General features: G+C 32.3%; 1 protein-coding gene across 3 annotated transcripts in view; it reads left to right on the forward strand.

Moving 5' to 3' along the window:
- The window catches only part of LOC143246301 (follistatin-related protein 5-like), a 144564-nt gene that overhangs the window by 86566 nt on the left and 40815 nt on the right, over positions 1 to 17183 (forward strand). For all 3 annotated transcript variants that reach the window (XM_076492790.1, XM_076492793.1, XM_076492792.1), the window contains exon 3: positions 9641 to 9740. In XM_076492790.1, the coding sequence (XP_076348905.1) occupies positions 9641 to 9740 (100 nt within the window). The remainder of the gene's footprint in view (positions 1 to 9640; positions 9741 to 17183) is intronic.

The raw sequence follows: 17183 nt of genomic DNA on the forward strand, positions 1-17183 counted from the left end.
CATACACGAAATAAAAATGATAAATGTTCTTACAACACACCTACAACCGCAAAGTGCGGAAGGCGAACCACTGGTGTGAGATCGTCCCACAGCGTTTTTTTTTTTCTTGTGAATTTCGCCAATTTGTGTATTTGACAATAAATGTTCTACAGAAACATCCTCGAACAACAAAGAAATTAATACTAGTAAGTGTTGTTTTAAAATATTTATTTTTCAGGATAAGCAATGCAGAAATCGAAAATTTTGGAGACATTTTGCAAACAAACGACTTTTGGCCCCAGAAGAAACGAAAAAAAATAATGTATTTCCCGAAATTTCGATTTTTATTCCTTTCTTAAGGGTTACTGTTATGATTGGTCTTCACCAAGAATTGTAAGGAAGTGTAAAATATTTACCATGTTTTGTTGAACTTGCCTTCTAAAGAAAACACAAGTAATTATCCTTGCTTCTCTGTTAGATGTGTTGATGTATATCGAAAATGCTAATGCTATTTCAGAGGTTTATTATATATCTTTGAATCTTTTAGAAACAACTTGTTTTTGTTACCAATTTAATTTACAGTGTATAACCACTAAGTAGAAAACTTTTTGTCCAATCTTGAAGAACAACTCTCGTTGTTCGTTTGATCAAAATATTACATTTTAGAGATCTATAGATTCACTGATTTACTGTTATAACAAATAGATTTCTGGAAGGGAAAATAATTAAGTTCTTACTTGGCAATCCTAGTGCTAAGCGAATGTTCATTTGGCGAATGTTTCGCCAAAATTCCCACACAATATATACACCTTAAGACTACAGATTTTCTGATACATGTATCTCATAAATACAGAGGCAATTTCTGGACACAAGAAACAATACTATTAGAAGCTTAAGACACATTTGTAACTGTTCTGGTCGATTGTTCTAATTCAGAAAAAAGAAAAATACTTGTACTCCTGTTATTCTTAATTTTAATCTTTTTTTCTTATTCTCACACAAATTTAAATTTGAAAAGTTCTGGTAAATTTTCTATTTGATGTTTAAAATTAAGGTGAGATAAACCTATTTATTAATTAAGGTGAGATAAACCTATTTATTAATTAAGGTGAGATAAACCTATTTATTAATTAAGGTGAGATAAACCTATTTATTAATTAAAAACATTGCTTTGCGCAGATTAATTTTTCTTAAAAATCAAAAATTATTTTTCTTTATAGCTATCCATCTGTTTTCTTTAATTATGTTTTTTTGGTTTCAGGATACTCATAATTTTCTATCTGTTGACGAATATCCACAAATTATGATGCGAGTGATATATTTAATTACTGCACATGAACATGTGTATTTTGGGTAATTCAATGCTGCTATGAAATCCTAATGTTTCTATCGAATTTTGGCATCTTTCAATTATAAATTATAAATGCTTGTTTTGAAGGTTGGAACAGAATTATATATAAGATTACTAATTAATTTCATTTAATTTCGAGCAATGCTGTCTGCCAGAAAGTTTTCGTTGTATAGATTTTTTTCTCGTGTTAAGCTCTGATATTAAACAACATTAGTAGCTTAGATCGTTATTACAACAATGTTAGAATACACGTTCACCAAAAGTGCCTGTAAAGCAACATCAATAAGTTACTGAAGATAGCGTAGCTCTTAGTAATTTTACTCTTTTTACGCTTGTTTTCATCTTTTAGATAAACTGTAAATGGTCTTGCCTCGATAAAACAAGCGTCATTAATATCGATTTTAGACCAACTGTAATCACTTCCAAAAAATTTCAACCCTGACGTTGCCCATTCCTCCCAGTTCAATATAATGTTTGTTGTTAATGAACCTATTTAACTTGTCCCAAAGAATATACTGAATATAGCAAACTTTAAACAATTTCTAACCCAAGAACAATCAATCATAACGTGTCTGAAGTTGTTGGTCAAACGTAAATCAAATGTTCTCTCTTAATGACATTTTATTTGGTTATTTTTTCTTTATAGAATAATAAAGAATTAATAAAAACAAAACAAAAAAGACCTTTACATTAACGAAAAGAAGAAATGCAAAAAATACTCTCTTAATGTTCTGATTTACTTAATAAAAGCGTGAAAGTTGATAGTCCATTGGCTAACTCTGTGCTTAATTACAAACAAAATTATATCTATCGTAGTTTGTTAAACCTGAAATCAACGTGTTTTTTATTTTTTGTTATTTCTAAGACATATTTGTCCTAATTACCAACAGACAGATCCATTTCATCTCTTTATCTTTTCGTACAACTGATATGGTCAGAGATGCCCCATTTATTGCATAACAACAGCTTGCAACAACATCACTTTGGGCAAGTTTTCGTAGTGAACGCTTATCGATCATCTGATTCGCTGGCAATTCTTAGATGACGTTCCTTTAGGCAAGATTTATAAACCAAACTAACTTCTGCTGCCGAGAGAAACGGCTGGAAGTGTAGTATCAGTGCCTCTCTTGTACGTTATGTTTGCCCAGCACACCCGTAAGAAGATTAGAAGTAAGTCCAAAGGAGGCAGGAAGGATTCAAGAGCGTTCTCGACAAAAACAGGAAATCAGAAAGTGACGTAAGTCTAAAAGCTCTGGGAATTTTCCTCTTCATCCCCACTTCGTACGTCATCAATCCACAATGAAACAGGAAAAGATAGTACACGTTACTTTCTTTCCGTGCTAGAAAAATAAAAAAAAACGTATTATTCATATTTGTTTTCTTATGGGAAAAGACCGTATTGTTAGACATGATTCTGAGTAGAAGACAGGTAAAGACAGCACTACCGATCAAATTATTAATAATATAAATATTTGGGTACGTCAATCTTTAAACTTTTATGGTATGTCTTTTCATATCGTATCGAAAAGAAACAGTGATGCTCTGTGGTCTTTGAGAGACGTAACTGTCAGGAGAGCATAATCTCGTAGATATTATCGTACATCTTGCCCTGAATATTGTGTTATGACAATGTTTCTGGGCATTATGTATATCCCAAATGGTGTGTCAGAAAATATTATTCAAAGGTAAGGTGTTGAATGGCAAACACATTTCAGTGATATTTTAAGAAAATGTTTTTTTTATCAGTTATCGCTTTCATTGTTTTAAAACTGTAAAGTGCCTGTAACGTCTGATTTCAGTAAATAACACAACTTTATTTGAGTAAATTTGCAAAGTGTTTATTCCCTCAAGTTCATGGCACATAGGTATAAACTTTTACAATCAGAGCGCAATTGTATATGTCTGCTGAGAAATTTTCTACTTTAATTTTGACTATAATCTACATTAACAACTCTCTCTCATTGAGTTCAGAAAGTTTTCAATATGTTTCATTCAAGAATTAACACAGTTAATATTTCATCCTTACTGGAAGCAAGAAACATTAAGTGATATGTCGTTTGTCAATGTCATTCTTCTTGCGCCTTATCGTTTTGAGATTACATTGAAGTTTGTGTCACATGTGGTATGATTGTGAAAACAAATTAGAAACGCAATAAAAGACTCACTAAGTCTACTTTTATAGCTAGTTTGAGTATTTTAATATAATCTTATGCATTGAGATATTTAAGCACGTACTATATTCAACTGCGAAAGTTTAGTATTTCCATATTTTGTTATGTAAGAAAAATAATACCAACATAAACAGTTGACTTGCTTGTTCGTTATTAAGTACAAAGCTATACAATGGACTATCTGTGATCTGTCCACCTAGAATATAGAAACCTGAATTTTGGCATTGTAAACTGAGACTTGGTGCTGAGCCTGTGGGGGCCAATATAAACTAAAGAACGTTATTATAATAAACAATCACAAATGTTTTATGTAATGTTTTTTAATATAAGTGAATATGACATAGCTCTGTATTTCTGTGCTTAGCTATATGCAATATTTTTGTTACAGACTTAAAAATCCTTTTTTTACTGTTACGAATTTCGTTACTAATATTTTTAGATATTCGTGTTTAGGTTTTCAACGGACAAAACTATTTATCCACTTATCCTACTATATTTCACAAAATCTAGTCCCCCCCTAGTTCAGCAGTAAGTGTGAAGGTTTGGTTTGTTTTGAATTTCACGCAAAGCTACACGCGGGCTGTCCAAGGCAGCTAGTCATCACCACCCACCGCCAGCTCTTGGACTACTCTTTTACCAATGAATAATGGGATTGACCGTAACATTATAACGCCCCCACGGCTGAAAGGGCGAGCATGTTTGGTGTGACAGGGATTCGAACCCGCGACCCTCAGATTACGAGTCGAGTGCCTTAACCACCTGGCCATGCCTGGCTCCAAGCATGAAAGCTCTTAATACCAAGAAAAAGAAAAGTGGGGGTTATACCTTTGATGCACAGATAGTTCATTTTGTAGCTTTGTGTATAATTACAAACAATACATTACTTAAATAACAAAATTCGGAAACTTTCGATGCAAAGGCGAATTCAGAATTTTGAAGGTGGGAAGCAAAGGGATGACAGTCAGGTTGGTTTGGAATGAAGGTGCTTTTTTAACGAACAAGTGGAGTAAAACCTATGGAATATAAATTAAGAAGCGCACAAAAGTAGGATTATTTTCTCTGAATAATGTTTTCTTTAATATTTGCTTTACTAAACTCAGAATGCTCTATCCCCATTCCTCACGAAACAGGTATTATCAACGTTTCACAAGCACATTTATCATACATACGTTCATAAGCATTAACATAAAGAATATACAGAGGATCTTACGACAATTACATACTCGAAAGGCTATATTTTAACATGAAATTCTTAAACTCAATAAACATGTTAAAATTCGAATATGATGCCTGAAGTAGCTTACAGTAACTCACAAATCAGATATACAAAAGAAAGAAGTGCAATAATAAATTACAAAAGCATTAACACTATAAGCATCTCCTTCGGCGGTTATTGCCGATTTATTTTTTATTTTTTCGATAAATTCGTTTACTCACGCTTCAACCTGACCTTCGAAATTTTCTTAATTGTTGCTATGATTGGCTAACCAGAGAATGATTAATGTTTTAAGGGGAAGGTTTTCCTTCTGTAGAGTTGCCTAGTAACTGAAGGAATTGTATTCTGGAAAATGCAGATTTTAATAAATATTTTAAAACTTTTTTAGTGACAGTTTTAGGGATTTTCCTTGTGGGGCAACGGTTAATTTTCTGATTTACAACGTTAAAATTCGGATTGATTCATCGCTGAGGATAGGGATTGGATAGTGTTATTGTATAGTTTTGCACAAAGAAAAAAAACCGCTTTAGGGAAAGCAGACAAATTTCAGTGGCGATGCCCCCACTGATTCGAAGCCATATAATATATGAGTGTTTTAACTCTTATAATTTACTGTTAAAGTAGTTTTTGACATTTTAGTGGTTAGTATTTCATTGTTTCTAGTCACATATCAACCATTCAAAGACGTAAGACAAAGTTTCAAACAGCCTGTGCTAGAAACTGAAGCTTATTTGAAATTATCGTCCATGTTAAATGGTGTGTGTGATATAAAAATAACGAATAGCGATTTTATCAGCCGTTCAGTCATGAAGCGCCTCATGTAGCTTATTTGATTGGATTGCTTCCAAGAGTTCAAAGCAAAGCTGTATTCTAAAAACAAAAATGGAAACCTTTGTCATACTATCAGTGAAGTTTTTTATGAATACCAGCCATTCTGTCGTTATGCTACATTAGAGACACGGTGCTTTCGAAACTATACATAAAATTGCTTTGTCCATGCGATAATGAATCCAAAGTTTTGTTTGGTTCTATTTGAGTCTAAGTTGTAAAAGGAACTTTGTACATTTTCCCTTATCAATACTAATTTATTTAAATCTCTTCGTTTATCCTATATTACTAAAACGTTTCTTCCTATCTGTTTGGAGTCTATTTTTTCTTGTATAAGATTGTTTTTCTTAAACCTAGTGTGACTTATTCTACTTTGCCAATAATGACAAATAAAAGCTACGATTTTATTAATGTCAATACGATTACAGGAATCTTTCTTAAAACTTTTACAAATTATCTCGTAGAAAATTTATAAATGACAAAACTGAAGTTCTGCATAATTGACTGCAAAATTTAAAGTCCATTGTATATAGATATAAAGAAGCACAACAAATTTTAAGTTCAGTGCAACGTATTAGGAAAAATACTTTTCATGCCACCATGTGGGCGACTTTCGTTTTTAAACTTAACGCACTACTCACTGTCAATGAACGTTTTTTATATATTTTTAGGAAGGTCTATTTTATATTGATTTTATGGATTTAGCTATAGCAAAAATACATACAAAATGATAATTTCATAGCTGGCATTCCTAACACGTGGTGCATCACCTTTGAAATATCTGTTTTATTAACTTCTAAAAAAACTATTTATTTACCGTACACAGTAGTCCTGGAAAGTAAGGTACAAGACGTAATTCTATTCATTAATGTCCGACGACAAAAGTCAGGCACACGAAAATTCATTTCGTTAAAACAATAACAACAAAAAAATGTAACTATTAACGTTTGGTAATCCCAGCAAGGAACAGCTTTTATTTTTAAAAAAAATTGTTTTTTTTTTTACAAAATAAAGCTAATGTATTTTTACTTGTTAAAGGAACAAAGTCAGGATATACGCTCGTATCTTCGTTATACTGTTATGCTTCTGTGGGTATTGCTAGGAAGGTAACTTGTCAAAGAACACTTTTTTTTCGTGATTGATTGGCTACCTATAGATAAGCAAGAGACCTGGCTGTGTAAGAAAAGATCTCTTCTCTCTTATTTATTTTTTCTGGGGGGGTCGTAACTTTCGCCATGGTTGGTCTACTTGTGAAACAACTTGCTCACTAGTTCGTGCGAGTTTTTTTCTTCTTGAAAACAAACTACAAGACTGTTTGTCTGAAATGAGAGTCCACTAGAAAAGAAACATGATTCGAGTTTATCCGGTAAAAACGTAGATCAGTGATATATTACATAGGTTTAGTAAACCTTCATCTTTGTAGTAGAAGTACCTATCATTTAAGAACTTTTAATTTGTATAACGGTGTAAAAATTAAAGTATTTTCATACTCTACGTTTTAAAATAAAACCATTTCTTAATTATAAACATTGAATTACTACAGTAACTCAAAATTAGTCTAACTGTGAGCTACTTTATTTCTTAGCTAAAGAACTTTAGTTGCACGTGAGTAAATTGACCTGGTGAATGACGTCGCCCATATCTTCAAGAGTTATATTTATCTTAAAAGATATTATAATTATTGAGTCGTAGTAGAATTGAACAATTACGAACTGACAAGACAAGCTTGAACTTTATAACATCAGACAGAAAATAATCGAAGAAGGGAATTATGTAGTAAAATATTGAGCTGAAAGTATTTCTTAATGAATAAAAAATAACTGCCTAAAGAAACTATATGTTATTAGATAATGAATCAAGAGTAACTGGCCAAGAAACGTATATGTAATTAAGTAATGAATCAAGAATAACTGACTAATGGAAACGTATGTAATAAGGTAATGAATAAAGAATAACTGACTAATGGAAACGTATGTAATAAGGTAATGAATAAAGAATAACTAAGAGAAATGAGTGTAAGTATATAATTTGTATGTATAATTTTGATTATTTCAAAGTTATAAGGTAATAAAAAATTTAACGTCATGTTATACAAATATTAAAACTACATAATTTAAAGTTACATGTTCTTTATCACTAAGTGCTTTGATATTGAATTTAACAGTTTTTATTATAAAAAAGAACATACCAACATACTTTTACGACTTTTATGCTGTTATCATATGAAATTTTGCATACAAATCGGACAATGCATAATATATAAGACGTTAATTAACCTTTTTTTTATCTTTTATGTTTATGTTCTTCGAACTTTCTTCATCCATTGGTCCATTGTTTATGTTTCGTCATTAACGACTCAGTGCTTCAGAAGAAACGTTATCACTAAAGGCTGTGTAATATGTTCTGTACAACAACTTATGTCGATATAATTTTCTTCACTACACATACAAAAAAAATTAAAATTTTATATATAAAGACAAGTGAGGACCAGTATATACGTAACCTATCTGGCTATAGTAATGTAACATAATTACAATAATTTGCCGAACTAGGAATTTTTTTTTTCAATTATAAGTAACTCGGTTTTTGTAGTTTCGACTCTCTTGTTTCAATACTTTTCGTAACATTAAAACTTTCTAAATTACTATAGCTGGCTAGGTTACTTATGTATTGATTCCTACTTGTCTTTATAAACTTTTAAATTATTTTATTTCACTTGTTTGTTTCCTTTTTATTAGATATATTTTTGTGCGCCGACAGTACCAAACGTGAGTATAAGTTTACACGACTCGCTTTTATTATTCATCTGGATCTCTACCAACCTACCCCCAAATCTAATTATATGCCCATAATAGTGCATCGTCCTTTACTAATATTATTTTCGGTACGAGAAAGACATCATTAGGACCCCAAACGGAAAAGTTAAGTGAAGAAATTAGAGTGATAAGTTTCGTCATTTTTTTTCTGTATGCTTGCTTCTGGAAAAGTCACTTACTTTAAAATGAAAATTCATTGAAATAGTAACACTTTAATTCACTCCATAAACACCCATATAGCAATTTAGACTGCTTTGTAAGTACAATAATTTTTAGTTTTGCTCAGCCAGTACTGTGAAATAGTCGTTATTAATATTCAGACATTTCACAGATGGTTTTATACGATCGATTTTATGGCTGCTCTTTTGTTTCATCAGTTCTTGCTAGTAAGCAAGTTTACTTAAATATATATATATATATATAGTTGCATGCCATAATTGTCTAGTAACTACCTAGTGTTAGTAAAATACATCTGTGGGAGAGCACAGCGACTGTATAATTTCTAATACTATCCTAGCTGGTGGATTTCAACAAGCATCCAAATCTCGCTATGACTCCTAAAACACAATTTATGTATTGATATCGGGATACTATGAATAAACCAATAACCATTACATAAAAATGAGATGTGATATTTTGTATGAAAAAATAATTGAATAAACTTAGTTAACTGGATCTCTTACCCTTATGCACAGTGAAGTATTATGTATTATTTGTCACAACAGTAGATTATTATAAGTATGCACGTCCTAATAACAGTTTCATAACTTGTGTTTTTAGGAATTGTAGTAAGATGCGATGTTCAATTTACTTTTCAAATTTTGCATGAAGTATCAGTTATTATCTGTCGTCCTCAAAATAAAAACTGGAGGGAAACATTAAAGGGTCAAATTTAAAACTGAAAATTTCACTTGATATTACATAATTAAAGTAAAATTAAAATCGTATTTTTACAAGTTCGTGTTGTGTGTCTGTTGTTTGAAAAAAAACGTCTGCTACATACTTTAAACTCATTTAATTTAAATTTTAAATTACTTGATTTTGTAAATATAAATCCCTATTTCAAATGTACCGTCACTGAGTCAAAGAACTTATGTTCTTTTCTTCCTCCTTCATTTTCATTTGTCTGCTAAGGGTCATCATAATTTGTATGCAAAAACTGCATAATGATAACACGTAAAAGATTTTACGACAGAGAAAGAACAAAAAAATCATTTTGAATTATTCAAACTAATCAATAACGAAATAAACAATTTTCCTTTTTCTCATTCCTTGTTAGTCAAGACACCGAGAAGTCAGTGATTTCCTTGAAAATCAAAATGATCATTTCCTGAACTTACGTTTAGAAGATGATGATATTATGGGACTGAAAGAAAGAAGTAAGTAAACTTTTAGTACAACCATTCCTCAGCTTCGCTGCAGAGTAGCATCCGTGTTGCAGTAAAAACGGTTTCACAGGGGAAATTAATATTAAGTTTTCCACGAAATGTGGAAGATACTGTTAATTATATCGGTAATTAACTCCTTTTTATATGTGAATGACACGTAAGCTCAACATATAAACACACACACTCACAAATATATACATATTCAATGAGAATTATTAGAATAGCAAAATGCTATGTAGAATTAATTATTCACGAATGTATTCACAATCTATATTGATTAGTTGTTTGTTTGTTTTTAGAATTTCGCACAAAGCTACTCGAAGGCTATATGTGCTAGCCGTCCCTAATTTATAGTGTAAGACTAGAGGGAAGGCAGCTAGTCATCACCACCCACCGCCAACTCTTGGGCTACTCTTTTACCAACGAATAGTGGGATTGACCGTCACGTTATAACGCCCCCACGACTGAAAGGGCGAGCATGTTTGGCGCGACGGGGATGCGAACCCGCGACCCTCAGATTACGAGTCGCACGCCTTAACACGCTTGGCTATGCCGGGCTTACATTGATTATATCATATTATTGTTTGGAAAATTTTACCTAAAGAAGATACACAAGGAAAAGAAAATTATCCATTTAATGTCACAAAACTGAAACTTTTCAAACATGATTTTGAGCCAAACTAAAATTTTCATCCTATTATCTTTATTTGGATATTTTTATTTTTTCTTTCACGTGTATGATTGTCGAATCTAAGATCATAACAGCAAAAAAGTTTATTTGTTAATTTTTCAAATTTTTGGTCATTTTATGTAATAATCGTATAAAACTATATTTCTTTAAAAAACGTAATAGTAACGACACTAATTATTATAACTTTAAAAAATGGGGTTATGTTTTATGTTAAAAATTAAGTGCGAGTGAAAGACTAGTTAGAATTTATTATAATAGTGTTTTGATATTTCGTGCTCCCCGCTAGTACAGCGGTATGTCTCCGGATTTACAACGCTAAAATCAGGGGTTCGATTCCCCGCGGTGGGCTGAGCAAATAGCCCTATGTGGCTTTGCTATAAGAAACACACAAACACTGATATTTCGTTAAAAACAAAACATTGAAGAGTGAAAGGACTGGAATTTTGATCGGTATAAAATGTGTATATATTTCTATGATTACCTCAGACGAATAATGTTATATGAATGTCACGCCTTTGTTTTTTGTTATGCGGTCTATTATTCTATGTGGTACATCAAGATAAATCGGCCTTTTTTTGCTTCCTTATTCTTTCTTTTATGTGCCTATGAATCTTTAATTTTTGTTCTCTTGTAAAAAAATTGACTTTATTCTATTTTACTGATAAACATTAAGGCTCGTTAATTACATCTTTGTTGGCAAATGACATTTCCTAAAATATCTTGAACAAAAAAGACACCACTCTACTATTTTATATTTGCTTCATTATAATACACGTATTTGCTTCTCTTTCTTATGTGGATTGATTAAAAAGTTTATTTCTTGAAATGAACTCTCAATAAACAAACAATTTTTAAAAAGTTTTGTAGTCCTGGAATTTTAAATTATCAAAAGGAATAGAACTCATTTTGATCGACTTTTTGCTAAATATTATTCATGATTAAAGTGAATATGAGAATAATACACAAACACAGAAAACAAAAACCGTTTATTATATTAAAGACTGTTTATTTTACATGCTACATGAAAGTCTAGAAGCGTAATACCACAGAAGAAATAAATATTAGAAATGCCAAAAGAAAAGCCCCCCGCTAGTACAGCGGTATGTCTCCGGATTTACAACGCTAAAATCAGGGGTTCGATTCCCCTCGGTGGGCTGAGCAGATAGCCCTTTGTGGCTTTGCTATACGAAAAAAAACAACCCAAAAACACACCAAAAAAAAAAAGATTTAAAACGCAAGAGATATTAACTTAGTGAAACATCGTGGCTGACGAACATAATACTTTCATTTAAAAATGTATTTGTTTGAATTTCGCGCAAAGCTACACGAGAGCTAACTGCGCTAGCCGTCTTTATTTTAGCAGTGTAAGACTAGAGGGACGGCGGCTAGTCATCACCACCCACCGCCAACTCTTGGGCTACTCTTTTACCAACGAATAGTGGGATTAACTGTCACTTTCTAACGCCCCCACGGCTGAAAGGGTGGGCATGTTTGGTGTGACGGGGATTCAAACCCACGCCCCTCCTATTATGAATCCAGCGCTTCTAACAAACGAGCAATGCCATTCTTGAAACATTCATATGACTTTCATAATATATTGTTTTAAGATATAAAGTTAAGAAACTACAGAACATAGAAAACTTTCTTTCTATAGTATTAAGTCCTTCTCACCTCTGACCTAATATTTCACTCTCTACTTGAAAGTTTTTACAATCACAATTTACATTTTTGTCTTTCATACATTTAGCGAATGATTTATAACGTACCAAGCTCACGCAATAGCTAATTACTTTTAAGTAATGTTTTGGGCTGTATAACAAATATGCTATTGTGCTTGCATGTGCTTTGGACTTACGTACTTAGCTAAAGCGACGCCCATAAGCCATTAAACTATTACTAAGTGCAAATAATCAGAGTTTGGAAGAACCAAATAAAACTGGCATTGGTTTATGTAAGCTCTATAACGTGAAGGATTATAAACTCCGATAACAGCCTATAATGTTCGTATCTTCAACCAAATTTGAATGAATCAGATAAGATGTTAATCAGTTTTAACATTTCATTCAGTACTAATTGTGTGATATGACATGTCTATAAGTTTTAGAAAATCAGGTCGTGAGAAGTGTTTTTGTTTGAATAATAAAACAGACGATTTGCAAACTGTAGTTTCATGGACAATCAGCACTACACGAAAACTGATAACAGTAACAGAATTGTCAAATACATTATATAAAGCAAGGAATTATTTATAAACCGTTAATAGACTGAAAGCTAAAATACCTTGCAGAAAAGAAGCTTCCAACGTAAATTTTAGGCTACTGATACAAAGAACAAAACTCTTAAATAGAAATACATTTCCAAGTATGATCGAAGTACAAATATGCCTGGCATGACCAGGTGGTTAAGGAAAACGACTCGTAAGCTGAGGGTTCTTGGGTTCAAATCCCTGCCACACTAAACATGTTCGCCCTTTCAGACGTGGGGATGTTAAAGTAGAGACAGCTAGCACAGGTTGCTCTTGTGTAGCTTTGCGAGAAATGTAAACCAAACCACAAACTTAGAAGTATAAAAAAGGTGTTTTTATTTTCATATGTATATTTAGATAAATATTTTAATACTCATGTTTTATAATATCTCTATCTATGTATATAAAGAAGAAATATGTGCTTGTATGTGAACACAATGAACTGTGGGTAATGTCGTAAGGGATCAAAATCAAACTTTATTTCTATTTTGTAAAGCTGTTGGTGAAGTACTCCCAGCCTATTGAGTCAGTCTCAAACATTTCTTGGCAAGTTGAATTTTTAGATAGTGTTTAATATTCTAAAGGGATTCAAAGTCAAAGTATGAAAGTTGTTGGATTGTTTCTCAAACAACCATGATCTTCCTGTAGTCAATGAGATGTAATGTTCAAGGGTGGGGATCATCTCAAAATATTTATTTGTTCGTAGATGGAAAAGAAATTGCAAGTGTTGTTTATGAAGGATATTTGTTATAATTTTAAAACTCTGAGGTAAAGTTTATATTCAAGTTATTTCTTCGAAGTATATGATTGTTATTAAATTTAAATTGTTTTGATTAAGGTCAACATTTCCCATCTGTTGACGGGTATTTCAGCTTATTCTAAGAACAAAAAACGTATATTCGTATTGTATTATGTGCAGAACGACGTGTGAATTGTTATGCTTTTATTCAAGCCCCCCCCTCCGGTGGCTCAGCGATACGCCTAAGTATTTGTAACACTAAAATCGAATTTCGATACCTTCGGTGGCCATGGCACAGCAAGTGCACTGTGTAACTTTGCCCTTAACGAGAATCAAAAAAGCTTTAATCCAAAATGACATCGGTTTTACTTCTGTTGATCCAACCTACTGCGTAATGTTTGAATTACATTATAAATTTTTGTTTCATTGTTTAGGTTATCATACACTTGTATGAGGTTATAACCAAAAAGGGCTTCGTGGTCGTCACAATGTCGCTATGTGCATAGATGCATGTCTCCTCTAGGGTGACATTTCGCACTAACTCAGCAAAGGACAGTCTGCATCGATCGATTCTACCATAGTGGGAAACTAACTGGACGATGACATACAAAGAGTACAGCTTCTACGGGTCCAGATATTTTGTTTAATAATCCACTAACACGTGATTGGCATTCCTGCTGAGTTTCCTGATTCGAAAAATATTCCAAAATGAAACTGTTTTGCAGAGTTTTGTTTTTACTTCACTTTTTAATTTCGTTCCAAGAATGCAAAATAACTTCGCAAACTTTGTTGATTATTAAATATTAGTAAAATTATGAGGTTCAAGATGACAAGAGAAGTGTAGAATATTTTACAGTGAAATATGTTAATAAAATCCAGACACTGAAATGAACTTTTACGATTTATATGAAGGAGGTTTAGTGCCTTTTAAGTGACGACGTTACGTTTTAACCCCTGCGTGTGTTGTTGTTTTTTTAATTTTGCGCAAAGCTACACGAGGGCTATCTGCACTAGCCATCCGTAATTTTGCGATGTAAGACCAGAGGGAAGGCAACTAGCCATCACCACCCACCGCCACTTATTGGGCTACTCTTTTACCAACGAATAGTGGAATTTATCGTCACATTATAACGCCCTCACGTCTAAAAGTGGAAGCATGTTTGGTGCGACGGGGATTCGAACTCCCGACCCTCAGATTACGAGTCGAGCGCCTTAACCACCTGGCCATGCCGGGCGTGTGTCTTTGTCAGTAAGGTTTCTTGAAAACGGTTATAAAGATTTGGACGAAAGTTGGCATACGTTTGAACTATGATCCAATTTAGAAATACTTAGTTTTAGAGGGTCAAGGTCACGGAAAGGTCAGGAATAAAAATATCTGTTAACATGGGGACAAATTTTTCATACAATTTTTGCCCTATAACTCAGTCAAAAATAATCGAATTTTGATAATGCTTGGTGGACCTATGTAGAATATTATCCTCATTGTTCTGTCAAGAATAACGTGATAAAAACGCACATACGAACACATTTTTTATTTTTTTAATGGCTGAATATGATTAATATTGCATGGCGGAAGTATGCCGCAACTGAGTGTCCCTTTAGTTATTACTACTGCATGTAAGGTAGAGTCAATATTACAGTTGAGAAAAAAGTTCCTAGGAAAAGGAGAAAATTATTCCTTCAGTGATAAACATGCCGAACTATAAATCCCAGGTTTGCAACCCCTACCACCGTAACAAATAGCGCTCCACTCTTTAGAGGCATGGGTGTCAAGCTTCATTATTCGATTAGATTGCTCAATTCGAAGTCAGAGACGGCTACATCTGACAGCCCCCTGGTGGCTTTGCGCGAAATTTGCCAAAAAACAACAACATACCTTTTCCATGACGTAAAATCTGTCGAATAATAATTTATATCAATAAAGCAGAAATAAAAAATGATTTTGCGCTGAAGGAGAAAGGAAAAACGAATGATTTTTTAACCTTAGCTAAATTTTTAATACTCGTTTATTCTCGTTCTCATCTTTAATTTCTTCTTTTTTATGCTTAAAAAAGAATAAACATAATGTTTAAAAATTCGATACATTTAAAGGTAAATCAAATCTGTCTTTCAAACCAAGAACATTGTCATAACATTATGTGAACTGTAGCCATGATATTACCATAATTATTCAGTACAGATAAGTTATAATTTTTATGAGAGAAAATAAATGAGACTTCATTATTATCATTATAGCATAGTGCTTACATTGTAATATCTCTAATATACATACAAAGTACTAGGTTTATTCATGGAAATTTTACAGATGGCGCTTATAGAAATTCACACCTATTATCATTCAAATATAAATGATTTATATTTTGGCTGTGAAACCACAATTCCGTATTTTAAGGAAATGGACCCTTCAATAAAAATTTTAACAGCCTATTTGGAGCTTTGTGTTTTTATAAAAGTTATAGTAAACAATTTCAACTATATTGTCGCTGAAAGTATTTGTTTTTTTTTTATTTTATATAAACGTTTTACAATTATTTAACAACCGTTTAAGATTTTTTTAGTTCACAGCAAAAGACTTTCAAATGCAACCAGCAAACTTCCTTATCGCTAACGTTGTGAGCGCCTGCAAACAAAATAAATGGATTTATTTCGATCTGCTTTTCTTTGCGATACACTTACGAGAACTGTAAGCGGTTATGACAAACCTATCAGTAACTGTTATTGTTTCTGGTTCACTAAAAAATATTCATTGCAAAGTTATCTAAGTAAAGTCAAATATTATTCCAATAATTTTATTTTGATTACGTTTCAAAACTGAATTAATAAAATCGTAATGTTATTAAAAAAAAGTCGTTCCTTATTTACACAGAAATCTGCTAAAGTATCTCCTATTTGAGAAATATAGAACAATTCCACACAACATTTTTTAACTATCATGCCTAGATCATGTGTGTGTGTTTTCTTATAGCAAAGCCACATGGGGCTATCTGCTGAGACCGCCCAGATCATAACTTATATTTATTTCAAAAACATGTTTAATGTTTTTTGTTGTTCTAGTTGTTTTTATTCAGCTTTGTAATTTTTTTAAATTCTGTTGAAAGCTTTACGTCGATATGCTAAACTTACAAACATTTGAAAAAATCACATGTATAAATTACGATAAGCTCCATCCTTTACCTACTATATAGTTGTGCCAATTCACAATATATAAACAGAGCTAAACAGCGACAAACTTATAGCTTAAGTAAGACATTACTGATGAGTTTTATTTACATAATAATGTGGCAATATAATGAAGCTATGAAAAACAGACGTAGAACATTAGAAATTCTTTGGAAAACTAAAACGTCTAACGAGTTTGGATTATTCTTTGTTCTTGTTTTTGTTTTTTTTTTTTTATTTTCAGGATAATGTTCTAACAATATATCTTTCTTCGTTTAAAATTACAGTTTTCGTACCAATGCAAACATGTAAGCCCAACAGAATATATTTTTTCCCATGGTTGCCCATTCTTAAATGTATGTGAGGCATCAGGTGAACTGGAGGTAAAAAACATGATTTATGGAACTTGAGCCGGAATATTTTTTCCTTTTATATGAACGTATCAGAAAACTTTAAATTCCCATCCTCCCGAATGTAAGTTTACTGGCAAAGCCTTCATTTCTGGCAATTTCTTTTCATCCCCGAGAAACAAAATATAGTTCCAAGATCTATCATGGGGAAGCCTCGCGTGATTCTCCAAGGTTGACGCTTGTGGCACAT

The sequence above is a fragment of the Tachypleus tridentatus genome, chromosome 3 (assembly GCF_004210375.1).
Source record: "Tachypleus tridentatus isolate NWPU-2018 chromosome 3, ASM421037v1, whole genome shotgun sequence".
Taxonomy (NCBI): domain Eukaryota; kingdom Metazoa; phylum Arthropoda; class Merostomata; order Xiphosura; family Limulidae; genus Tachypleus; species Tachypleus tridentatus.